Consider the following 26,302-nt stretch of genomic DNA (forward strand, 5'->3'; position numbering starts at 1 on the left):
ACATTTCTGACTGACTGCCGAAAGAATCTCTCCTCTCGTGCACATGACATGGTTCTGGTCGTAGAGGCTGGTGCGTAGCATAGTTTGGAAATATGAAAAGGCTGACAGCTCCCCTCACCCAGTTCATATTGGACATAGACGGCTCAGATTTTATTATACTGTGTATCCATAGGCCTACCTCTGCAGTGTTTTAACCTGATGTTTGGATGTACTGATCCTGTGCAGGTGTTGTTACACGTGGTCTGCCACTGCGAGGAGGATCAGCTGTCCGTCCTGTCTCCCTGTAGCGCTGTCTTAGTACGAACATGGCAATTTATTGCCCTGGCCACATCTGCAGTCCTCATGCCTCCTTGCAGCATGCCTAAGGCACGTTCACGCAGATGAGCAGGGACCCTGGGCATCTTTATTTTGGTGTTTTTCAGAGTCAGTAGAGTTAGCTTTGCGACAGTATCAAAAATACATTTTGGATTGTTCTTATTTTCCTCAATTAAGTTGGAAAAATAGGATGATCGAGCAGCAGTGAGGGCTCTTTGATACTGCACGGTACTGTCTTTCCAAGCTAGTCGGAAGACTTCCAGTTTGGTGTAGTGCCATTTACATTCCAATTTTCTGGAAGCTTGCTTCAGAGCTCAGGTATTTTCTGTATACCAGAGAGCTAGTTTCTTATGACAATTATTTTTTGTTTTTAGGGTTGCGACTGCATCTAGGGTATTACGCAAGGTTAAATTGAGTTCCTCYGTTAGGTGGTTAACTGATTTTGGTATTCTGACGTCCTTGGGTAGGTGGAGGGAGTCTGGAACGGCATCTAGGAATCTTTGGGTTGTCCGAAAATTTATAGCACGGCTTTTGATGATCCTTGGTTGGGGTCTGAGCAGATTATTTATTGCGATTGCAAACGTAATAAAATGGTGGTCCGATAGTCCAGGATTGTGAGGAAAAACATTAAGATCCACAACATTTATTCCACAGGACAAAACTAGGTCCAGAGTGTGACTGTGGCAGTGAGTAGGTCCGGAGACATATTGGACAAAACCCACTGAGTCGATGATGGCTCCGAAAGCCTTTTGGAGTGGGTCTGTGGACTTTTCCATGTAAATATTAAAGTCACCAAAAATTGGAATATTATCTGCCATGACTACAAGGTCCAATAGGAATTCAGGGAACTCAGWGAGGAACGCTGTATATGGCCCCGGAGGCCTGTAAACAGTAGCTATTAAAAATGATTGAGTAGGRTGCATAGATTTCATGACTACAAGCTCAAAATACYAAAACAGTAATTTTTGGGGGAATTGACATTTTCTATCGTAAATGTTAGCAACACCTCCGCCTTTGCGGGATGCGTGGGGGATATGGTCACTAGTGTAACCAGGAGGAGAGGCCTCATTTAACACAGTAAATTCATCAGGCTTAAGCCATGTTTCAGTCAGGCCAATCACATCAAGATTATGATCAGTGATTAGTTCATTGACTATAACTGCCTTGAAAGTGAGGGATCTAACATTAAGTAGTACCCTATTTTGAGATGTGAGATATCACAATCTCTTTCAATAATGGCAYGAATGGAGGAGGTCTTTATTCCAGTGAGATTGCTAAGGCAAACACCGCCATGTTTAGTTTTGCCCAACCTAGATTGAGGCACAGACACGGTCTCAATGGGGATAGCTGAGCTGACTACACTGACCGTGCTAGTGGCAGACTCCACTAAGCTGGCAGGCTGGCTAACAGCCTGCTGACTGGCCTGCACCCTATCTCATTGTGGAGTTAGGGGAGTTAGAGCCCTGTCTATGTTCGTAGATAAGATGAGATCACCCCTTAAGCTAGGATGGAGTCCGTCACTCCTCAGCAGGCCAGGCTTGGTCCTGTTTGTGGGTGAGTCCCATAAAGAGGGGCAATTATCTACAAATTCTATCTTTTGGGAGGGGCAGAAAACAGTTTCAACCAGCGATTGAGTTGTGAGACCCTGCTGTAGAGCTCATCACTCCCCCTAACTGGGAGGGGGCCAGAGACAGTTACTCAAATGCTGACACATTTTACATGCTGATTTACACACTGAAGCTATGTTGCGCTTGGTGACCTCTGACTGTTTCATCCTAACATCGTTGGTGCCGACGTGGATAACAATATCCCTATACTCTCTACGCTCGCCAGTTTTAGCCTTAGCCAGCACCATCTTCAGATTAGCCTTAATGTTGGTAGCCCTGCCCCCTGGTAAACAGTGTACGATCGCTGAATGATTCATTTTAAGTCTGCGGGTAATTACTGCGGGTAATGGATTTGCCAATGACTAGAGTTTTCAATTTGTCAGAGCTAATGGTGGGAGGCTTCGGCGTCTCAGACCCCGTAACCGGAGGAGTAGAGACCAGAGAAGGCTCGGCCTCTGACTCCGACTTGCTGCTTAATGGGGAAAACCGGTTGAAAGTTTCTGTCGACTGAATGAGCGACACCGGTTGAGCATTCCTACAGCATTTCCCTCCAGAAGCCATGAGAAAGTTGTCCGGCTGCAGGGACCGTGCGAGGGGATTTATACTAACGTTACTATCTGTACTTACTGGTGGCACAGACGCTGTTTCATCCTTTCCTACACTGAAATGACCCTTGCCTAACGATTGTGTCTTCTTCTGGGCTTGCAGCACAGCTATCCTCGCCATAAGGCGATCGTTCTTCTGTATATTATGAGTATAGCGACTGCAATTAGAAGGCATCATGTTAATGCTACTACTTAGCTTCGGCTGGTGGAGGTCCTGACGAACCACATCCAGATAAAGCATCCGGGGTGAAAAAGTTGAATGAAAAAAGTGGGAAAAAAATAAAAATATAAAACGGTAATTCAAAAGTAAAAACCGTAAAGTTGGCAACAAACCATACAGCAGCGCATAAACAAGTCTACAAGTTGTGACCTGAAAATGACGGATAAAATCTGCAAATCTGTGTATGAGACCAATACACTTTGATTTGATTTACACTCACACAAGCTGGGCAGAGAAGGCACACAGGCCCTCTCTCCCTGTCAACTAATTCAATATAAGTCATACTGACCCAGACTCACTCTTAAGCACAATAACAGGATGCATTTTCATTCACAATCATAACAGTAGGCCCTTGCATAGTAAAACAGTATCCCACAGCAGCCTCAGGAGTGTGCTATTGAAAATAGGAGTGAGGCCATCACACAGGTCCCAACTGAAACATTTGAAGAAGCGAGAGAGAGAGAGAGAGTGAAAGAGAGAGAGAGAGACGGACAGAGAGAGAGAGAGAGAGACGGACAGAGAGAGAAACACACACACACACATAAGAAAATGGGTGGTTGGAGTTGCAAAGAAAGAACATCCAGAGATGGACGGTATAGTGTTGTGCAGTCATTGTCAGACTGAAATCCCACACACTTCCCCAGACTCTCTGGCTTGATTAGGATGTTGCAGTAGGTCTTTTTCAGAACGTGGTTAACACACCGGGCTCGGCTGTGAGAGCCCACTATCAGGTTCAACAGCAACTAACACAAAGACAGAGATGGGTTGGCAGGTCATCAGCTTTAGGGTAGCCTGGAGTTAAGGTAGAGTTGTTGGAATGCAGAAATGGTTTATATACTGTAGACTGGGGTTGTATGTATGGGAAGAATGAGCGCAGGAGCGCTGTATGTAAATGTGTGCAATGTGTATGTGCGTGTAAATACTGTAAGTGAATGTATGTGTGTGTGTGTGTGCGTGCGTGCGTGTGTGTGTATGCGTGTGTATGCTTGTGTGTGTGTGTGAGAGACTCACAGGCAGTTGGTGGTTGAAACCATTACAATACACACTTTCTGTTGTCTTAGTTGTAGCCAAGCAGCTAGCTAACACAGCTAACATTACGTTAGCTAGATAACTAGCTAACATTAGCTAGATAACGTTAGCTAGCTAACTCTTAGTAKAAGTTAGATAGATAGATATGAAACACTAACTTAAAAGAAAAATCCACCCGAAAACTATCTTTTGGTATTTGTTTCATTAGTCCATTGTTGATATTGTCCCAAAATGTTTTGCATGTTAGCAATGAAGTTTTCAAGATATATAACTTTCAAAATACAGAAATACAGCTGGTATGATGGATTTTGCATCACATGGACTAATGAAACAAACAAAAGATAGTTTGTCGGTGGAGTTTTCCTTTGAACAGAAAGAAGTCTTCCTCTACCATCTCATGTGCCATGCCTGAAAGTTAAGTTTACTCTGGCGTTGGAGAGGGGGAGAGGGGCCTGAGAGATGAGAGGGGCCTGAGAGATGAGGGGCCTGAGAGATGAGGGGCCTGAGAGATGAGAGGGGCCTGAGAGATGAGGTGTCTAGTGGGTGACAATATAGACAGGGGACCTGAAAGATGAGGTCTTCAGTAGGTGGCAGTATAGAGAGGGGGCCTGAGAGATGAGGTCTGCAGCTGGACCCAATGGTCTGGTCACAGCTGAGATGTGGGGGTGAAATGGCTTAACAGTAATCAGAGCTATGTGTCCCTAGACATCATATAGGCCTACTCAAACTTGTGCTGGCTGTTGAGTGGGGACTTTTCAACATAATCTGCATTTTCACTGCATTCTCAGTCCCCCCTGTGTCCTCACTGCCTTCTTTGGCAATGTCTATTCCAACACAGCTGGATTGTGTGAATGCYGAGGCCTTATGGACCTTGCAGCTGTGCATCAGACTGCAAATTTAATACACACACACACACATTCCTGGTGTTAAGTAATTTGAGGGATTTAGGCCTATTTTTCCAGATATAATGTTTCAAGCGGGCTTCCATGTCTCAAGCAGTCAATGGCATAAGGTTTGAAATGCACAGAGTGTCCTCTACTGTCAGAAACTCTCATTACATAGCCTACTACAGCAGCATAATGCTGCCGCTGGCTGGGGTGTTGGTCACCAGCGATYGTAACGTGATGCTACGGTTCATAAGCCCTTTATATGGTTCGTCGGCCCTTTATAATGCCTACATAAACACTTCACAAATCATGTAAGTAAAGTAATGACACATTTGGCAAAGCATAGGTGAATTACTGGTGTTGCACAGGCCTAGGCAATGTGACAGTACCAGAACCATAGAAATATAATCTCATTCTAGTTGTGACCAGCACTCTGTGGCCATCATTCTGGAGCATCGTAATTGGATTTCTCAGTCACTTCCACTGAACACTTGATGATGAGCAAAACACAAACCTATCAGCAACCTATTGGCCTGAGTGACACCCAAGTCTAGATGCTGGACCTCATCAGTGGGAAATGTATAGACATTTCATTTCTTTCCTTTTTTTCCCCACCGACCTGAAAACCCAGAGAGAGAACAACAGATGATCCTTGTGCTCTGAAAAATAATCTGTAGCCTAATTTWAAAAAAAAGTTTAGTCATTTTATCAGATTCTCTTATCCGCAGCGACTTACAATAGTGAATCCATACATTTTCATACTTTTWATTTTATTTTTCGTGCTAATCAAGTGGCCCATGTGTGGGTTATTTTCTTAAACAATCTGGCTAACTGTTATAAAATTATACAATGTCCCCTCTGTTAGCAAGTGTGATTAAATCTGACTAGATCTGTTTTACTGTTAGTCAATAACGGGGATTAATTTTAACTGCCTAGACTAGACTAGACTGAAGTGGACTAGACTGGGCTAGACTGGACTAGACTAGACTGGACTAGACTACACTAAACTGGTCTGGGCTGAAATTCATATAAAAGAATAGAATAGCAACCGGCAGCATGTGTTTGTGTCTCTCACAAACAGAGATTAATTGGTTGGGTTAATTGACTGACTGATTGGTTGGTTGGGTTGAATAGTTTGACTMATTGATTGCCTCATTGATTCATAAATATATATACTTTTTTTTGTTGGCTTTCCCAGTATCTAACACACCCAACCTCAGTACTGTGCTCCTGGAACAGTGTATGGGTTCAGTGTGGACAACAGCAGGTGGTGCCGTCTGCCAGCAACCCTGGTGAGCAGATCACATTTCACTAGATGTCTTTTCTCTCCCAGCCAGCTCCTCAGATGGAGAGAGAGAGAGCGGGCTGGAGGAGAGAAATGGACAGGGAGATAGAGAGTAAAGGAGAGTGTAGATGCAGAAATGCATGAAGACACTGTGTATATTCTCTATAAACTGCTGGAGAAAATACAAAAGGAGGGAGAGATGGTGAAAATAAAGGAGAAGGGTGATGAGAGCGCAAAGGAAGAAATTAAGACAAGGATGGAGGAGGTAGAGAGGAAGGAGAAGGAGGTGGCAATGCAGGGAGATGAGATCCAGAGGGTGAGGAAGGAAGACAAAGAAGTGAAGAAGAGGGAGGAGGTAGAGATGAAACATGAGAGTCTGGATAGGTGCAACTCCACATGATTCAAGGTTGCTGCATTTATGTTAGGGGAACATAGCAGGGGTGAAACTTAGGTGCAACTCCATACAATATGATATGTGGCTCTGTTCACGCCAGAGGAGATGAGCAGGAGTTAACGACTTGAGTTAAACTCCACATGATTATTGCATTTCACTTGCTTTCAGCAGCATCTATGAGTCACGTGATTATCAACCAATGACACAGATGGTTCCTGATGTTGTGAGATTCTCTCTGGTGTTTACAGAACAATTGGTGCTGTGAGATTAGGATATCAGGATTCAAGAATGTTGTCAGAGTTAGGATATCAGGATTCAAGAATGCTGTCAGAATTAGGATTTTATAATTCAAGAATGCTGTCAGTGTTAGATTATCAGTATTCAAGAATGCTGTCAGGATTAGGATATCAGGACCTGCTTCGACAAAACAACTGTAACACTAGTAGCAAAGGATGCAATATATGGGATATTATAAACTGGGTGGTTCGAGCCCTGAATGCTGATTGGCTGAAAGCCGTGGTATATCAGACCGTATACCACAGGTATGACAAAACATGTATTTTTACTGCTGTAATTACGTTGGTAACCAGTTTATAATAGTAATAAGGCACCCCCTCGGGCCTTACGGCTTAAATGTATGACTGCTACATAATGCATGGGATGTTAAGGCATAAATGTGTTAAAGCGTGTATTCTTATTTGACATGTATGTAGTTCTGTCCTTGCCCTGTTCTTGTCCATTAATGTTATGTATTATGTCATGTTTTAATATTTTGTGTGGACCCAGGAAGAGTAGCTGCTGCTTTGGTAGTAGCTAATGGGGATCTGWATAAACTACCAAATACTAAGACAGGCAGAAAGAGAAACTGGAGAAAAAGAGTAAGAAGCTAGAAGCGTTGGAGAAAGTTGGAAAAGGAGAAAGAGAAGTTGGAGAGGAAGAATAAGATAGTGGAACAGTTGAAAGTGGAGGTATGGAGAGAGAGAGAGTGTGGAGAGAGGAAGAGTGAGTGTGTGAGAGAGAGAGTGTGAGAGAGCGAGAGAGAGAGAGTGAGAGAGAGTCAGGGAGACAGAGAGAGAGATAATGGAAGGCGAGAAGGAAAGGATGAAGGAGGAGAACGAGAAAGAGAAGACCATATTGGAGAAAAAAAAGCGATGGAGTTGGAGAAACACCGAAAGGTAAGACAGATCCTGTTGGACCTGAGACTGAACATAGAAAAGACTAGAGATGCCCTCATAAAGAGCAACGAAAGAAAGAACAGCTATGAGATGAAGATCAGAGCAATGGAGAATGAGAGGAGGGAGTTGATCTGCGGACTTATCAAGAACAACACGGGTGGCAGGTAGCATTGAGGTTAGAGCGTTGGGCCAGTAAACAAAAGGTTGCTAGTTCGAATACTGGAGCTGAAAAGGTGAGAAATCTGTCGCTATGCCCTTGAGCGAGGCATGACCTTCTGTGAAGTTTCCTTTAATACCTTGATAGTAGTCTGAGATCCACACCCTGGTGTATACTGCACATAGGCAGAGCCTTAGGATACGAATATTATACAGGTACTGTACCTCTATGGCCACCGCCATCAATCCCTAATATTACCTTGTATATAGCCAGAGACACTATTCAGCTGAGATGAAATGGATCCCAGGTAGCATGCTCTTGTTTGCATGAATTAGATCAAAGTAATGATGCTGGAACTGCAAAATGCAAACCCCTGTTAGGCCCAATGATGTATATAAACCCAGGATTGCTGATGCTGTGTGAGACTATGAAGCCGGCGGTCGGCCATTTCGGCCATATTGGTAGGAGCAGTCCTCCATAGGAATGAATGATATTCTACAGAAGTTCAATTAAATGTTTCAAGGATGAAATTGTATGTACAGTGCATTCGGAAAGTACTCAGACCCCTTCACTTTTCCACATTCTGTTACATTACAGCCTTGTTCTAAAATTGATTCAATTAATGTTTTTCCTCACCAATCTCCACACAATACCTCATGAAGACAAAGTGAACACTGGTTTATAGACATTTTTGCAAATTTATTAAAATAAAAAACTGAAATACCTTATTTACATAAGTATTCAGACCCTTCGCTATGAGACTCGAAATTGAGCTCAGGTGCATCCTGTTTCCATTGATCATCCTTGAGATGTTTCTACAACTTGATTGGAGTCCACCTGTGGTAAACTAAATTGATTGGACATGACTTGGAAAGGCACACACCTGTCTATATAAGGTCCCACAGTTGACAGTTTATGTCAGAGCAAAAACAATCCATGAGGTCGAAGGAATTGTCCATAGAGCTCCAAGACAGGATTGTGTCGAGGCACAGATCTTGGAAAGGGTACCAACACATTTCTGGAGCATTGAAGGTCCCCAAGAACACAGAAGTTAGGAACCACCAAGACTCTTCCTAGAGCTGGCCACCTGGCTAAACTGAGCAAATATGGGAGAAGGGCCTTGGTCAGGGAGGTGACCAAGAACCTGATGGTCACTCTGACAGAGCTCCAGAGTTCCTCTGTGGTGATGAGAGAACCTTCCAGAAGGACAACCATCTCTGCAGAACTCCACCAATCAGGCCTTTACCCTAGAGTGCCTAGAAAGAAAGCACATAAGGGACTCTCAGACCACGAGAAGATTCCCTGGTTTAATGAAACCAAGATTGAACTCTTTGGCCTGAATGCCAAGCATCACGTCTGGAGGAAACCAGGCACCGCTCATCACCTGGCCAATATCATCACTACTGTGAAGCATGATGGTGGCAGCATCATGCTGTGGGGATGTTTTTCAGCCGCAGGGAGTGGGAGACTAGTCAGGATCGAGGGAAAGGTGAACGGAGCAAAGTACAGACAGATCTGTCAGGACCCGGTGCGAGAAACAGTCACTAATAATGGGCAGAACCCAGAAGATGAGGCAGACACAGCAGTACTAGAGATGGTGGTTTAATAAAAAATAGATATCTTCCAAAATACAAAGAAAATCCACAAAGTGGTAAAAACAGCAAGGGAAAAAACAAACCTCAAAAGACCAATCCAAAAATACACGAGAACAAAACCAGAGAACCTCTGGAAAATCCAACAAGAGAAAAATGATCACAAAGGCTGGGGCTGGGTGCTAACATACAAACACTGAGCAAGGAACTGAGGAACACACAGGGTTTAAATACTAACAAGGGAATGACTTACAGGTGCAAACAATAATTAGGGCAAGAAAAACAAAAGGTACAAAAAAGGTGCAAGGGGGACATCTAGTGAACAAAACCTGAACAGTCCTGGCCAAAACCTGACACAGATCCTTGATGGAAAAACTGCTCCAGAGCGCTCAGGACCTCAGACTGGGMCAAAAGTTCACCTTCCAACAGGACAACGACCCTAAGCACACAGCCAAGACATTGCAGGAGTGGCTTCGGAACAAGTCTCTGAATGTCCTAGAGTGGCCCAGCCAGAGCCCGCACTTGAACCCGATCGAATATCTCTGGAGAGACCTGAAAATAGCTGTGCAGCAACGCCCCCCCATCCAACCTGACAGAGCTTGAGAGGATCTGCAGATAAGAATGGGGGAAACTCCCCAAATACAGGTGTGCCAAGCTTGTAGCATCATACCCAAGATGACTCGAGGCTGTAATCGCTGCCAAAGGTGCTTCAACAAAGTACTGAGTAATGGGTCTGAATACTTATGTAAATGTGATATTTCAGTTTTTAATACATTTGCAACAATTTCTGCTTTGTCATTATGGGATATTGTGTGTAGATTGATGAGGGGATAAAAAAATATATATATATTTTAAATAAGGCTGTAACGTAACAAAATGTGGAAAAAGTCAAGGGGTCTGAATACTTTCCGAATGCACAGTATTTCAGTACTGTGTTGTTGTAGTGGGGACAGTAACATTAGTAATCTCTAAAAATGATACTATAAGGAAAAGGTTTTTAAGTATATTTAGCTCACATAATATAATTAAAAAGTATTAATTGTGGCTGTAATATCATAAATATGGCAAAAACAAAATGTAGACATTAATAAATTGATTTCTATAGCTTCCAAAATATTTGTTTGCCAAGATGGAGTCACAGTGACTTCAACACAGTGACCCCTGTCAGTCATCTAGTGTATCCATAAATCACTGGTTAGGATTTACCAAATATTATTATTTTTATATATATTTTAATATTTAACCCTTATTTTACCAGGTCAGGTGACTGAGAACACATTCCCATTTACAGCAACGACCTGGTGAAGGGGGTTACAGGGGAGAGGAGGGGGGTTGAATGAGACTGGGGATGATCATGTGACCATGAGGTATGAGAGCCAGATTGGGAATTTAGCCAGGACACCGGGGTCATGGGATCTTTTAGTGACAACAGAGAGTCAGGACTGTAATGTAGCAATTTTTACAGAAAATTGTATAGCTCTACGTACTGTCAGGAATCCACAGATATCACTGAATAATGTTCACTCTATCAGTGATATAGAATCTAAACAGTGTGATGAACCCATCAAAGTTGAAGAGATTATAGAGTCTATCAAACATCTAAAGAACAATAAATCACCAGGTGTTGATGGAATTACATCAGAATTTTACAAATTATTTTCTGAACAAGTAGATCCCTTCCTATTTGAAGTCTTTTTAGAGAGTATTAAAAACAATGTTCTCCCTCCTACAATGAGTCAGGGGTTAATAACACTGATACCTAAGCCTAAAAAAGAAGTGCTGCTCATCGATAACTGGCGTCCAATTTGTCTTCTTAATAATGACTATAAGATATTAGCCTTACTACTTGCAAAAATAATTAGTCCTGGATGCAATCATTGATGAAACACAGTCTGGCTTCATGAGGAACAGACATATTTCTAACAATGTCAGACTAGTATTAGACATACTTGACTACTCAGACCTAATAACTGAGGATAGCTTCATATTATTTTTAGATTTTTATAAAGCATTTGACACAGTAGAGCATCAGTTRCTCTTCCACTCCCTTGAGAYACTTMGCTTTGGGGATTTTTTTATGTAAGGCTATTAAGACTCTCTATYCAAATGGTAACAGCTCTATCAAATTGAAATATGGCACCTCACCTAGATTTGAGTTAAAGAGAGGAATTAGGCAAGGTTGTCCTATCTCGCCGTACCTGTTTTTATTAATCACCCAACTTCTTGCAAGTTCTTTAAATAATAGTCCTGTACAAGGTATTTCCATAGCTGGTAAATAAATTATTATAAGCCAGCTGGCTGATGATACTACACTTTTTCTGAAAGACGCTAACCAAATTCCCATATCGARCAATGTGATASAATCCTTTTCCAAAGCGTCTGGTCTATACCTTAACATTAATAAATGTGAACTCATAGCTGTCAAAGATTGTGTGACACCTTCATATTATAGGTATTGCAGTAAAATAAGAACTTACATATTTAGGCATAACCATTACAAAGGATCGGAAGTCTAGAGGCTTACTAAATTTTAACCCTCTTATTAAAAATACCCAGAAGAAGCTAAATCAATGGCTACAGAGGGACTTATCTTTAAAAGGTAGAGTCCTAATAACCAAGGCCGAAGGTATCTCTAGACTAACATATGGCGCTCTATCTTTATATCTTGARGGGAAAATAAGCAAGGAGATAGACCAGATGCTTTTCAACTTTCTGTGGAGAAACCGTACCTATTACATTAGGACAACTGTTGTATTGAACACTTATGAGTATGGTGGGCTYAATTTTCTGGACTTTACTACCTTAAATAATACTTTTAAGATCAATTAGATAAAACAATTCCTAAGAAGACCCACTTCTATCTGGAATTTTATTCCTCATCATGTCTTCTCTACTTTTGGTGGCCTTAACRTCATGTTGTTTTGCAATTATAATATTGACAAAATTCCAGTGAAACTTTCTGCTTTTCATCGGCAGGTTTTCTTGTCATGGTCCTTAATTTATAAACYCAATTTTTCTCCACACAGATATTATATATGGAATAATCCGGATATATTGTATAAAAATACTTCTTTGTTTTTAGAATATTGTTTCTGAAATAATATCCTATTGATGAGCCAACTGGTAAATGCAGAGGGTCTTTTACTCAGTTATAAGGAATTCTTATCATTACAAGGTCCCTGTAACACCTAAAGATTTGCAATTGTTTTAGACGCCATTCCCTCAGGTGTTGCTCTTTTATTCAGGAACGTGTCAAGACCTGACCCTTAGAGCCTACCTTCTATTGACCCTGTTGACTCATCAGTAGGAAAGATTTGTTTATCTTTTGGTCCATTCAACAACAGAGCGATACGAACCTTGTTTCAGCAGGATGTTGTATCTATACCTTATGTCATGCGTTATTGGAATGGATTTATTGATAATATCTGTTGGGGAAAAGTTTGGATGTTGCCACACACATACCTACTTGTTAACAAAATTAAGGAAGTTTCCTTTAAAAMTATTCATAAATARTATCCTGCCAACCACTATATGAAGAAGTTTAAGGAAAACATCAACTCAAATTGCTCCTTTTGTAATGACCACCCAGAAACAGTGTTGCATCTTTTTTGGCATTGTATTCATGTAAGAAAACTGTAGCAAGACATCAGTAGGTTTATAATTGAACACATTTATGAAGATTTTACACTATTGTGGAGAGATGTACTGCTTGGATTCTTTACATACGATAGAAATAGGCTGAAACATTTTTATGTAATTAATTTCATTATTCTTTTGGCCAAATTTCATATACACAAATGTAAATTTACAAACAAAAAAACACATTTTCTTACCCTACAAAAAGAAATTGAACTGTATTTTAAGACAGTTAAATACTCTACTAACAAAAAAGCTATTAGAATTGTAAGTGTATGTATGTCCCTTAAGGTCCTTGTGTAATTGTAATGTGATATTGTACCCCCTAGCTCGATTGTCCATTGTATATAATATATACATACTTGTGTTCCCTTATGTACTTTTTGTATTGATTTGTTGTTAATAAAAATATATATATATTAAAAAAAAAATGTGCAAACAGAGTCAATAAATACCTTGATTACTTTTTGATTACTTTTTTTTTTTTAAAGAGTCAGGACACCCGTTTAACGTCACATCCGAAAGACGGGACCCTACACTGGGCAATGTCCTGGGGGCATTGGGATATTTTTTTAGACCAGAGGAAAGGGTGCCGCCTACTGGCCCTCCAACATCAACACTCCAACACCATAATGGATATACTGACAAGGTACATGTCTTTCCACCCTAACAATGGGAGTCGTTGTCCACATAGCCTACTCTTTCTTTGCATTGGTGGATACATCTCATTATTGTAATACTTTTTTCAATATTCGATGAGTATTACTGAAGTCAACTGCCTGTATTCAATGGAGAGAGATGCTATGCTACTAGCCTCACGTTATTAATATCCATAGCCATCTCGAGACAACTCAGATATACAGTATTTTTCTCAAAGTTGCCGGGATGTCACCTGTCCTACATATATCAGTACAATTTTAGCAATAAAAATATTACAACTTCTATTCGATKAAATAAGCCTCGCATAGCAAATAAACCATTCATTTTTTTGGTTGACCAAATTCTACACTCATTGATCTCCATACAAAAATGCCTTGCTTGGTGGACGACGAAACGAAAAACGACGAAAAAGACGCTATCTGCTCGAGGGAGACAGATTTTCTACGGAAAATCTAACTGTGTAGTGTTTAATTCCTAGATTGATATCCCTTGCAAGTAACTGAAGCGAATGCGTTAGTATTGTAATGAAACAGGCAGGGAGCAGGTCTCGAACCCTCGACCTCCTAGCCCGAGGTCCGGCGCGCTATCGACTGTGCCGCAAAAGCATGCTCAAGCGGCAGAGTCGATTTCCGCGCTTATAAACCCAGGGTCGTTACACTACTCCCTCCTTTCAAAGAGCGCGTCCTCGCGCTAGCTTGCGACTTTACGTCTTACAGGAACGCGCTCACCGGCCAAGCACACGCACTGTCGTGGATGCGAGGTCCGATCACTTCTGACACCAGTGTAATGAAACAGGCAGGGAGCAGGTCTCGAACCCTCGACCTCCTAGCCCGAGGTCCGGCGCGCTATCGACTGTGCCGCAAAAGCATGCTCAAGCGGCAGAGTCGATTTCCGCGCTTATAAACCCAGGGTCGTTACACTATAAATAAAAATACTATTCATCTCTGGTGTATGCAGCTTGTAGGTTACTAATGTATCCAAAATGTATCTCAATTCAATTCAAGGGGCTTTATTGGCATAGGAAACAAATGTTAACATTGCCAAAGCAAGTGAAGTAGAGAATATACAAAAGTGAAATAAACAATAAAAGTGAACATTACACTCACGGAAGTTCCAAAAGAATAAAGACATTACAAATGTCATATTATGTATATATATATATATATATATATATATACAGTGTATATATAACGATGTGCAAATAGTTAAAGTACAAAAGGGAAAATAAATAAACGTAAATAAGGACATGGTTTTGTTCATGAAACAAGGAGGATAACAGACCCCGCCTCTTAACAACCATTAGCCAACGATGTTAAAGATTGTCTTGTGACGCATGATCACGCGTGATTGGGTAGAACTTTGTGAGAGTGGACCAATCCATGCGGCGGAAATTTGTAATCAAACTTTCAAATCCCCAGTCCAAGCTTTCTTTCACTGAGAGCAATTTCTTATTTAGCGAGCTAAACATTCGTGTGTTCTCTTTATTTTCAACACAAGCATAGGATGAGTCATTGAGGCCAACAGTTGGAAATCTGCTGTACAGAAGGTAAATAGCTAGTTAAGTTACTTTGTTCCGTCACTGGTAATTGTCTGATATAATACTAGCAAGCTAGCTAATGTTGTTATAGCTAGCTAGCTTCAGTAAAGCAACGGTAGTCTGCTGTCCCCAGCGTCTAGATTGCCATGCCTTGCTAGTGCCAACTACTTTAGCAAACTAGCTAATGACATGGCTTTTCCCACAGAAACGACTGTTAGCCACAAAACAAAGTATAACGTTACCGGTGGAGCAGAGAGATGCCTTTCTCAAGGGGAAAGAACCCCTCTTCCATCAAAGTTCCTGGAAAAGGATCAATAGGGGTGATGGAGAATCAGGTAACTAGCTAGAAGTTAACGTTATTAAACTCACATCTGCTGTCTGAAATCCTGCCTTTTTGAAAAAGTGTTACAATGATTGAACATGAAGCACTATTTTCTGATCAGGCCAAAGTGTAGTAGCTAGCTATAACAAGGTCTAGCTAATTGATTTTTGTTCTCTGCAAAATAAAACATGACCCTGTCTTTGTCTTCCTCAGGAGGGTGTTCACAGTAAGAGGTCTTCTCCACAGGGTGGCGTAAAGAAAAGGTCTGCCTTTGTTGACATCACTAATGTAAGCTGACCAAGGTTTTTCATCAGTGATGTTTGTGAATGTATGTGTAAAGTGATACTGAGAATAACCTCTTTGGTTAAACCGTTGCCAATATTTCTCTTTCATCAGGGGAACTTTTCAAATAAATATTACATATCTCAAAATATTCCATTTGTAACTACAGTATCCACAGCGTTTTTGTAACTCATACTTGGACAAGCAATATTAGATAAATATTTCAGAAATGATCTCCGTTATACCAGTTGACGAGGCGATTGAAGTGTCATCACGTATAAGCACTGCACATGCGACACTGTTTCAAAGCAGTTTACGGACTCATTGAGGGGATTAGATTAATCTGGCCTGGGTAGGCCAGAGATATGTTGTATGTGTCTGGACAACGCACCATGCTGCCTTGTTGACAACATGGCAGAGCACTGCAGACTACTGTTAGATTTGAGAAGAACGCTCCTACCTTGCTGCATTTGCCCGTTCACGTCACGGGCCATAGACCGGTTCCCCGCGGCTTATCATAATCGATCCCATTATTAGAGTTTACAATAAACCGCTGATTTCTGTGAAGGAGCCCAAAGCCGTTGTAAGAGGGTGTTGGTCAATACTAAGCGCTGCGTCACAATAATATGTTAGAGTGGTACATTTTTRCATAGATGTTTGTTTTTGTCTTGATCCCCACCCTTCCTAATATTGACRTGGATTTGAACCAGGGTGTCTGTAGTGACGCCTCAAGCACTGAGATGCAGTGRCTTAGACCACTGTGCCATTATTGTGTAATAAGAAGCTTTGATCCTGTAAATGTTGCCATTATGTGTAATGAATGGTGTAGCACTGCCTGGTTGGTACCCTATTTGGCCCTTTAAAATGTAAACGTGTCTTCTGAGGAAATTTCACAATCTGAATGGTCATAAAGATTTACTTTTGTCTCTCGCATTTTACCCCTTTTGAATAGGCCACCAAGATTCAAATTAACAACCAGACCAAGATTGGGAAGCCTGCCAAGGAGGCACTTAGGAGCAAAGAAGCTGCCAAGAATGAAGCTAATCTGAAAGAGTAATGTTCCTCAGAGCCATTTCTTCGCCACACTGATCATCATTTACTAAAAGCTTAAGATCTAGATTGGATAGAATGGGTTAGACACGGTCACTGATGAGGTGACACAAAATGCCCTTGGCCTGAGTAATAAAGAGCATTTCTGTTCATCTCATTATGGAGCAGGTGACTTGGGCAGCTCGGATATCTTGCAGTCAGAACACACTGAAAATGACCGGAGGTCTATCCGATAGGGTTAGAATTAGATCAGTCTAATGGGATAATTATCTGACTAATTAGCATTTGTGACGTTTCCATCAACTACGATGTCCATTAATGTATTCAGTTCATAACAGCCTAAACTATTGTAGCTACAGTGCATTCCGAATATATTCAGAACCCTTGACTTTTTRCACATTTTGTTACGTTACAGCCTTATTCTAAAATTGATTAAATCGTTTTCCCCCCTCAATCTACACACAATACCAATGACAAAGCAAAAACAGCTTTGTAGAAGCTTGGCACACCTGTATTTGGGGAGTTTCTACCATTCTCCTCTGCAGATCCTCTCAAGCTGTCAGGTTGAATCGGGAGCGTCGCTGCACAGCTATTTCCAGGTCTCTCCAGACATGTTTGATCGGGTTCAAATCCGGGCTTTCGCTGGGCCACTCAAGGATGTTAAAGCCCCGCCTTATCACAGCTCACTGGTCACCATAGCAACACCCACCTGTGGCACGTGCTCCAGCAGGTATATTTCACTGGTCATCCCCAAAGCCAACACTTACTTTGGCCGCCTTTCCTTCCAGTTCTCTACTGCAAATGACTGGAACGAATTGCAAAAATCACTGAAGTTGGAGTCTTATATCTCCCTCTAACTTTAAGCATCAGCTGTCAGAGCAGCTTACCGATCACTACCTGTACACAGCCAATCTGTAAATAGCACACCCAACTACCTCATCCCCATATTGTTATTTATCCTCTTGCTCTTTTGCACCCGAGTATCTCTATTTGCACATCATCATCTGCACATCTATCACTCCAGTGTTAATGCTAAATTGTAATTATTTCACCTCTATGGCCTATTTATTGCCTTACTTCCTTGCTCTTCTACATTTGCACACACTGTACATATGTTTTTCTATTGTGTTATTGACTGTACGTTTGTTTGTGTAACTCTGTGTTGTTTTTGTCGCACTGCTTTGCTTTATCTTGGCCAGGTCGCCGTTGTAAATGAGAACTTGTTCTCAACTGGCCTACCTGGTGAAAATTTAAAAAAGGACATCCAGAGACTTGTCCCGAATGCTTCACCGTAGGGATGGTGCCAGAATTTCTCCAGATGTGACGCTTGGTATTCAGGCCAAAGAGTTCAATCTTGGTTTCATCCGACCAGAGAATCTTCTTTCTCATGGCCTGAGAGTCCTTCAGGTGCCTTTTGGCAAACTCCAAGTGTGCTGTTGTGTGCCTTTTACACAAGGTTGTGGCCAGGCTTCCGTCTGGCCACTCTACCATAAAGACCAGATTGGTGGAGTTCTGCAGAGATGGTTGTCTACAGTGGAGCTCTGGATCTCTGAATGACCATCGGGTTCTTGGTCACCTCCCTAACCAAGGCCTTTCTCCCCCGATTGCTCAGTTTGGCCGGGCGGCCAGCTCTAGGAAGAGTCTTGGTGGTTCCAAACTTCTTCCATTTAAGAATGATGGAAGCTATTGTGTTCTTTGGGACCTTCAATGCTGCAGACATTTTTMGGTACCCTTCTCCAGATCTGTGCTTCGACACAATCCTGTCTCGGGGCTCTATGGGCAATCCCTTTGACGTCATGGCTTGGTTTTTGCTCTGACATGCATTGTCAACTGTGGGACCTTTATATAGACCGGTGTGTGCCTTTCCAAATCATGTCTAATCAATTGAATTTACCACAGGTGAACTCTAATCAAGTTGTCTCAAGGAGGATTAATGGAAATAGGATGCACCTGAGCTTAATTTTGAGTCTCAAAGCAAAGGGTCTAAATACTTATGTAAATAACGTTATTGTTTAAATTTATTCTAAAAACCAGTTTTCGCTTTGTCATTATGGGCTATTGTGTGTAGATTGAGGGGAAAATGTTAGAATAAGGCTGTAATGTAACAAAATGTGGACAAAGGGAAGGGGTCTGAATACTTTCCGAATGCACTGTATATCAGATGTGTCCATTTTGTGTTCGTATATGTTCTCTCTCTTCCCAAAACAGCTGAAACATAATATATATATATATATTTTAAAAACTTTTTTTTTTAAACAATTGTAGACCTAAAGCTGTGTGCTCTAATGGGCAATCTATGAAGTTGGAGGTGGGTCTATCCCCAAAGAAAGACCTGGTGGTATGGCCACAGGAGAAGACCACTCTTTGCCCAGGGAGACAGGTGAGAGACAGACACATTCATGCTATCAGCCCTCTGGGTTCAACAAGTTAGTCATTCTCCTCTGCCTGTGTCCTATTCCCAGGTGGTGCCTGACGAGTTTGACATTGACATGGAATTCTATGGTGACGTTTCCATGAGCGCCGAGTATGCCAAGGAAATATTTGACTACCTGAGGGAGAGAGAGGTAAGGTGTTGTCTTGGGGCGTTTTCATATAGGAGTTCATATGGTGGATGATATAACATCCTCTGAATGAAATGTTATCATTTTCTGCAGGAGAAGTTTGTTTTAAAGGATTACATGAACAGTCAGCCGGACTTGAACAAAGACATGAGAGGGATTCTGGTGGACTGGATGGTTGAACTTCAGGTGACTTTTGGTTACAGATAGCTTTGTTTGGTTGGCCTATTGATTCTCTTTACACCAACATGTGTTTTGGGTATAGCTGCCCTAACACATTCCAGATCTGAACGTCTACCTCTGCTCCATCTTCAGGAAAACTTTGAGCTTAACCACGAGACCCTGTACCTGGCGGTAAAGCTGACGGACCACTACCTGGCCTGCAGCGTCATCATGAGGGAGAGCCTGCAGCTCATTGGCTCCACAGCCATGCTCATCGCCTCCAAGTTCGAGGTGAGGCCCTGAGGGGTACGGGACTGGTCAGAGATCTGAACAGTTGAACATTATCCTTCAATTAGTAAGTATTGAGTATTGTCTTCCTCCCTTAGGAACGCACTCCGCCATGTATCGATGATTTCCTGTACATCTGTGATGACGCCTACAAGAGGGAAGAGATTATTGCCATGGAGATAAACATCTTGCAGGCACTGCAGTTTGATATCAACATTCCAGTCCCTTACCGCTTTCTCCGACGCTATGCCAAGGTGAGACCCTCCTTGTCCTTGGGCAGTACTCAGGAATGTATTTTGAAACAAGGATCCACAGGAGGAAAACAACCTGCTTCAGAGGTCACCCATATTTTTAAGGAGATGTATTTGTTGATATGCTGCGTTAGTAAATAGATGGACAAATGATTGCTTCTGCGTCCTCTCCCCAGTGTGTGAGCGCCAGCATGGAGACCCTGACGTTGGCTCGCTATGTGTGTGAGCTGAGCCTTCTGGAGCTGCAGCAGGTTCCTGAGAGAGGCTCTCGCCTGGCTGCTGCCTGCCTGCTCCTGGCCCTCATCACTAAAGGCCTGGGAGGATGGGTGAGTGGGTGTACAATAATCAAATCAAATTTTATTAGTCACATGCGCCGAATACAACAGTTGTAGACCTTACAGTGAAACGCTTACTTACGAGCCCCTAACCAACAATGCAGTTAAAAATATTAAAAAAGACGGATAAGAAATAAAAGTAACAAGTAATTAAAGAGCAGCAGTAAAAAAAAACAATAGCGAGACTATATACAGGGGAAGACTGGTACAGAGTCAGTGTGCGGTGGGCACCGGTTAGTTGAGGTAATATGTACATATGGGTAGTTATTAAAGTGAATATGCATAGATGATAACAACAGAGAGTAGCAGTGGTGTAAATAAGGGGGGGGGGGACAATGAAAATAGTCTGGGTAGCCATTTGATTAGGTGTTCAGGAGTATTTATGGCTTGGGGGTAGAAGCTGTTTAGAAGCCTCTTGGACCTAGACTTAGCTCTCCGGTACCACTTGCCGTGCGGTAGCAGAGAGAACAGTCTATGACTAGGGTGGCTGGAGTCTTTGACAATTTTTAGGGCCTTCCTCTGACACCGCCTGGTATAGAGGTCCTGGGTGGCAGGAAGCTTGGCCCCAGTGARMTACTGGMCCGTTCGCACTACCCTCTGTAGTGCGTTGTGGTRGGAGGCCGAGCAGTTGCCATACCAGGCAGTGATGCAACCAGTCAGGATGCTCTCGATGGTGCAGCTGTAGAACCTCAGTCTCCTGAGGGGGAATAGGTTTTGTTGGTCCCTCTTCACGACTGTCTTGGTGTGCTTGGACCATGTTAGTTTGGTGATGTGGACACCAAGGAACTTCAAGCTCTCAACCTGCTCCATTGCAGCCCTGTCGATGAGAATGAGGGTGTGCTCGGTCCTCTTTTTCCTGTAGTCCACAATCATCTCCTTTGTCTTGATCACACTGAGGGATAGGTTGTTGTCCTGGCACCACACAGCCAGGTCTCTGACCTCCTCCCTATAGGCTGTCTTGTTGTTGTCGGTGATCAGGCCTACCACTGTTGTGTCATCGGGAAACTTAATGATGGTGTTGGAGTCGTGCCTGGCCGTGCAGTCATGAGTGAACAGGGAGTACAGGAGGGGACTGAGCACGCACCCCTGAGGGGACGCTGTGTTGAGAATCAGCATGGCGGATGTGTTGTTACCTACCCTTACCACCTGGGGGCGGCCCGTCAGGAAGTCCAGGATCCAGTTTCAGAGGGAGGTGTTTAGTCCCAGGGTCCTTAGCTTATTGATGAGTTTCGAGGGTACTATGGTGTTGAAAGCTGAGGTGTAGTCAATGAATAGCATTCTCACATAGGTGTTCCTTTTGTCCATGAGGGAAAGTGTGGAGTGCCATAGAGATTACATCATCTGTTGGAGCGGTATGCAAATTGGAGTGGGTCTAGTGTTTCTGGGATAATGGTGTTGTGAGCCATGACCAGCCTTTCAAAGCACTTCATGGCTACAGACGTGAGTGCTATGGTTCGGTAGTAATTTAGGCAGGTTACCTTAGTGTTCTTGGGCACAGGCACTATGGTTGTCTGCTTAAAACATGTTGGTATTACAGACTCGGACAGGGAGAGCTTGAAAATATCAGTGAAGACACTTGCCAGTTGGTCAGCGCATGCTCGCAGTACACGTCCTGGTAATCCGTCTGGCCCCGAGGCCTTGTAAATGTTGACCTGTTTAAAGGTCTTACTCACATCGGCTGCGGAGAGTGTGATCACATAGTCTTCTGGAACAGCTGACGCTCTCATGCATGTTTTAGTGTTATTTGCCTCGAAGCGAGCATAGAAATAGTTTAGCTCGTCTGATAGGCTCGTGTCGCTGGGCAGCTCTCGGCTGTGCTTACCTTTGTAGTCTGTAATTGTTTGCAAGCCCTGCCACATCCGACGAGCGTCAGAGCCGGTGTAGTATGATTCGATCTTAGTCCTGTATTGATGCTTTGCCTGTTTGATGGTTTGTCAGAGGGCGTAGTGTGATTTCTTATAAGCTTCCGCTCCTTGAAAGCGGCAGCTCTAGCCTTTAGCTCAGTGCGGATGTTGCCTGTAATCCATGGCTTCTGGTTGGGGTATGTACGTACTGTCACTGTGGGGATGACATCGTCGATGCCCTTATTGATGAAGCCAAAGACTGATGTGGTGTACTCCTCAATGCCATCGGAGGAATCCCGGAACATATTCCAGTCTGTGCTAGAAAACAGTCCTATAGCTTAGCATCTGCTTCATCTGACCACTTTTTTTATTGATCTAGTCACTGGTGCTTCCTGCTTTAATTTTTGCTTGTAAGCGGGAATCAGGAGGATGAATTATGGTCAGATTTGCCAAATGGAGGGCGAGGGAGAGCTTTGTATGCGTCTCTGTGTGTYGAGTAAAGGTGGTCCAGAGTTGTTGTTTTTTCCCTCTGGTTGCACATTTTACATACTGATAGAAATTTGGTAAAACTGATTTATGTTTCCCTGCATTAAAGTCCCCAGCTATTAGAAGCGCCGACTCTGGGTCAGCATTTTCTTGTTTGCTTATGGCAGAATACAGCTCATTCAATGCTATCTTAGTCCCAGCCTCTGACTGTGGTGGTATGTAAACAGCTATGAAAAATACAGATAGTGTGGTCTACTATCTACAGATAGTGTGGTCTACCTCAGGTGAGCAAAAGCTCAAGACTTCCTTAGATATTGTGCACCAGCTGTTATTTACAAAAATACATAGTCCGCCGCCCCTTGTTTTACCAGACGCTGCTGTTCTATTCTGCCGGTACAGCGTATAACCAGCCAGTTGTATGTTGATAATGTCGTCGTTCATCCACGACTCTGTGAAGCATAAGATATTGCAGTTTTGAATGTCCTGTTGGTAGTTTAATCTTGCGTGTAGGTCATCGATTTTATTCTCCAAAGATTGCACGTTTGCTAGCAGAATCGAAGGAAGTGYGGGTTTATTCGATCGCCTAAAAATTCTCAGAAGGCAGCCCGCCCTCCTGCCCCTTTTTCTCCGCCTCCTCTTCCTACAAATCACGGGGATCTGGGCCTGTTCCCGAGAAAGCAGTATATTGTTCGTGTCAGGCTCGTCAGACTTGTTAAAGGAAAAAAAATAATTCTGCCAGTCTGTGGTGAGTAATCTCAGTTCTGATGTCCAGAAGTTATTTTCAGTCATAAGAGATGGTAGCGGCAACATTATGTACAAAATCATTTAAAAAAGAAGTTACAAAAAACGCTGATTAACTAACAAAAAAACAATCGGTTGGGGACACGTAAAACGTCTGCCTTCGCCGGCTCCATTTTCTTAAGCTGCTATAGTCACGTCAACTCTTCCTTTTGTAAACACCAATCCCATACCGCATGGCTCCCATTTACTCTGATTGTCATATCTCAATTTGTTTCACTGCAATCAAGAGGTTTTCACAACAGACTGATCAGCACAGACACACATGATAGTTTTAAATGGAAGAAACATGGAAGAATGCCAGATGGAAGCTACATTGGATATCTCTCTGTGGATTCAAGCTACACTGAACTACAATATAAATGCAACATATTGTAAAGTCCAATGTTTCATGAGCTGAAATAAAAGATTCCAGAAATGTTCCATAAGCACAAAGTTTTTTTTCTATCAAATTTTGTGCAGAAATGTGTTTACATTCCTCCTTTGCTAAGATAATCCATCCACCTGACAGGTGRGGCATATCAAGAAGCTGATTAAACAGCATGATCATTACACAGCTGCACCTTGTGCTGGGACAATAAAAGCCATTTTAAAGTAGTTTTGTCAACACAATGAGGGGGGYAAAAAGGAAAAAAACACAGTGCTCTTGTTAGTATCACTGCTCTTTAATAAGCTTTACGTGTCGGCCTCAAGGCTTATAGTGATGCTAGCAAGAGCAGTGTGTGGGTTTCAATCTTATTCAACTGTTACCTTGCACCTGCAACAACGATAGCTCAGATGTGCGAGTGCCTTTTCAATTTTGAGTTACACAATACAATGCCACAGATGCCTCAAGTTTTGAGGGAGCGTTCAATTGGCATGCTGACTGCAGGAATGTCAACCAGAACTGTTGCCAGATAATTTAATGTTAATTTCTCTACCATAAGCTGCCTCCAACATTTGTTTTTAGAGAATTTGGTAGTATATCCGTCCAACCGACCTCACAACCGCAGACCACGTTTATGGCGTTGTGTGGGCGAGCGTTTTGCCGATGTCAACGTTGTGAACAAAGTGCCCCATGGTGGCAGTGGGGTTATGGTATGGGCAGGCATAAGCTACGGACAACAAACACAATTGCATTTTATTGATGTCAATTTGAATGCACAAATATACCGTGACTAGATCCTGAGGCCCAGCTATCTGTGACCAACAGATACCAACTGTATTCCCAGTCGTGGGAAATCCGTAGATTAGGGCCTAATGAATTTATTTCTATTGACTGGTTTCCTTATATGAACTGTAACTCAGTAAAACCAATGAAATTGTTGAATGTTGCGTTTAATATTTRTGTTAATTATAGTTAAAAGCGCATTTCTAATTAATGAGATGTATCTTTGTACCCCAGACATCCATGCTAGAGTACCACACTGGCTACACTGTGAAGGAGCTAACCCCCCTGGTGAAGACGCTGCGCACCATGCTAGCCTGTCCTACTGATGACAAGCTGACAGCCGTCACTACCAAGTATTCCCACAAGTAAGGCACCTTGCTCTGTTGTAGGTGACAGACATACCTTTCACGGAGGAAAATGTACTTGCTACGATTGATATGTTGCTGTCTCCCCTAGCTATCTTAAATTGTAAGTCACTCTGGATAAGAGCATCAACTAAATGACTAAAATGTAAAATAGAACATGGTAAAACAAGGGTTCGGCAGAGTGTCAACGTAGACTTACATGTTTTTAGATTTATTCTATGTCCAGGAAGAAAACATGTATTTTATTTCTGAATCTCTTGTATTTCAGAGTGTTCTTTGAGGTAGCGTGTATTCCCTTGGTGGCTGTCCAGACACTAGAAGATGCTCTGATAGAACAGCAAGTCTCCTAAGTGAACCACAGAAGAGGAACTCTGTCTGCTGATAGTGTAAATAGGTTATTTATTTGTATGTCATATATTTGTTGTCTCCTTGTAGAGGAAAATGTTTATAAATCAACAAGAGCACAATCTGATGAATTTGTTTTAGAGTAGTTATTTTTACACCAATACAAAATGCATGTAATAGGAAGAATGTCAAACAGACAATAGGGTTTAACAATGTTTTTTTATGTAGCATTCTAGATTTCTCAAGGTTTTGTATGAAAACTCAATTATCCAGTTGTTAATTGACACTTGGGAGATTAAATATCTGTGTACTGTATGTGTTTTTCTATGAGATTGTACATCTGGCTGGACCCAGACATGTCCAGACAATAACACAATCCCTGTCAGCTACTTCACTGTTAGCTACTTCACTGTCAGCTACTTTAGTGAGTACACCCAGTATGTCAATTATTTTCTCTTGCTTATGCAATGATTTTAGTACTTAATTTGCTGTCAGCAATCAATCAAATGTATTTATAAAGCCCTTACATCAGCTGATATCAAAGTGMTGTACAGAAACCCAGCCTAAAACCCTGAAAAGCAAGCAATGCAGGTTAAGAAGTAGTGGCTAGGAAAGTCTCCCAGAACCTAGGAAGAAACCTAGAGAGAACACAGGCTGTGAGGGGTGGCCAGGTGGAGATTATAACAGAACATGGCCAAGATGTTCAAATGTTCATAGATGACCAGCAGAGTCAGATAATAATAATCACAGTGGTTGTCGAGGGTGCAACAGGTCAGTACCTCAGGAGTAAACGTCAGTTGGCTTTTGATAGCCGATCATTCAGAGTGTCTTTACCGCTCCTGCTGTCTAGAGTTGAAAACAGCAGGTCTGGGACAAGGTAGCACGTCTGGTGAACAGGTCAGGGTTTCATAGCCGCAGACAGAACAGTTGAGACTGGAGCAGCAGCACGACCAGGTGGACTGGGGAC

The 26,302-nt window shown here is 42.3% G+C and overlaps 1 protein-coding gene across 2 annotated transcripts; it reads left to right on the forward strand.

Moving 5' to 3' along the window:
• Positions 1 to 13,469: 13,469 nt before the first annotated feature.
• On the forward strand, positions 13,470 to 25,650 carry ccnb3 (cyclin B3). 2 transcript variants are annotated; one of them, XM_070443718.1, is made up of 13 exons: positions 13,487 to 13,551; positions 15,065 to 15,108; positions 15,305 to 15,434; positions 15,635 to 15,709; positions 16,656 to 16,756; positions 19,019 to 19,133; positions 19,216 to 19,317; positions 19,408 to 19,500; positions 19,627 to 19,764; positions 19,860 to 20,015; positions 20,189 to 20,338; positions 24,860 to 24,990; positions 25,259 to 25,650. In XM_070443718.1, exons 3-13 carry the CDS (start codon positions 15,357 to 15,359, stop codon positions 25,338 to 25,340), a joined length of 1,221 nt encoding a protein of 406 aa, XP_070299819.1. In that variant the 5' UTR covers positions 13,487 to 13,551; positions 15,065 to 15,108; positions 15,305 to 15,356; the 3' UTR covers positions 25,341 to 25,650. The 2 variants fall into 2 exon arrangements, with proteins under 2 accessions (XP_023844016.1, XP_070299819.1); XM_023988248.3 differs by lacking the exon at positions 15,065 to 15,108 and having other exon boundaries at positions 13,470 to 13,551.
• Positions 25,651 to 26,302: the final 652 nt, after the last annotated feature.

Source organism: Salvelinus sp. IW2-2015, linkage group LG5, assembly GCF_002910315.2.
Source record: "Salvelinus sp. IW2-2015 linkage group LG5, ASM291031v2, whole genome shotgun sequence".
NCBI classification, from domain to species: Eukaryota; Metazoa; Chordata; class Actinopteri; order Salmoniformes; family Salmonidae; genus Salvelinus; species Salvelinus sp. IW2-2015.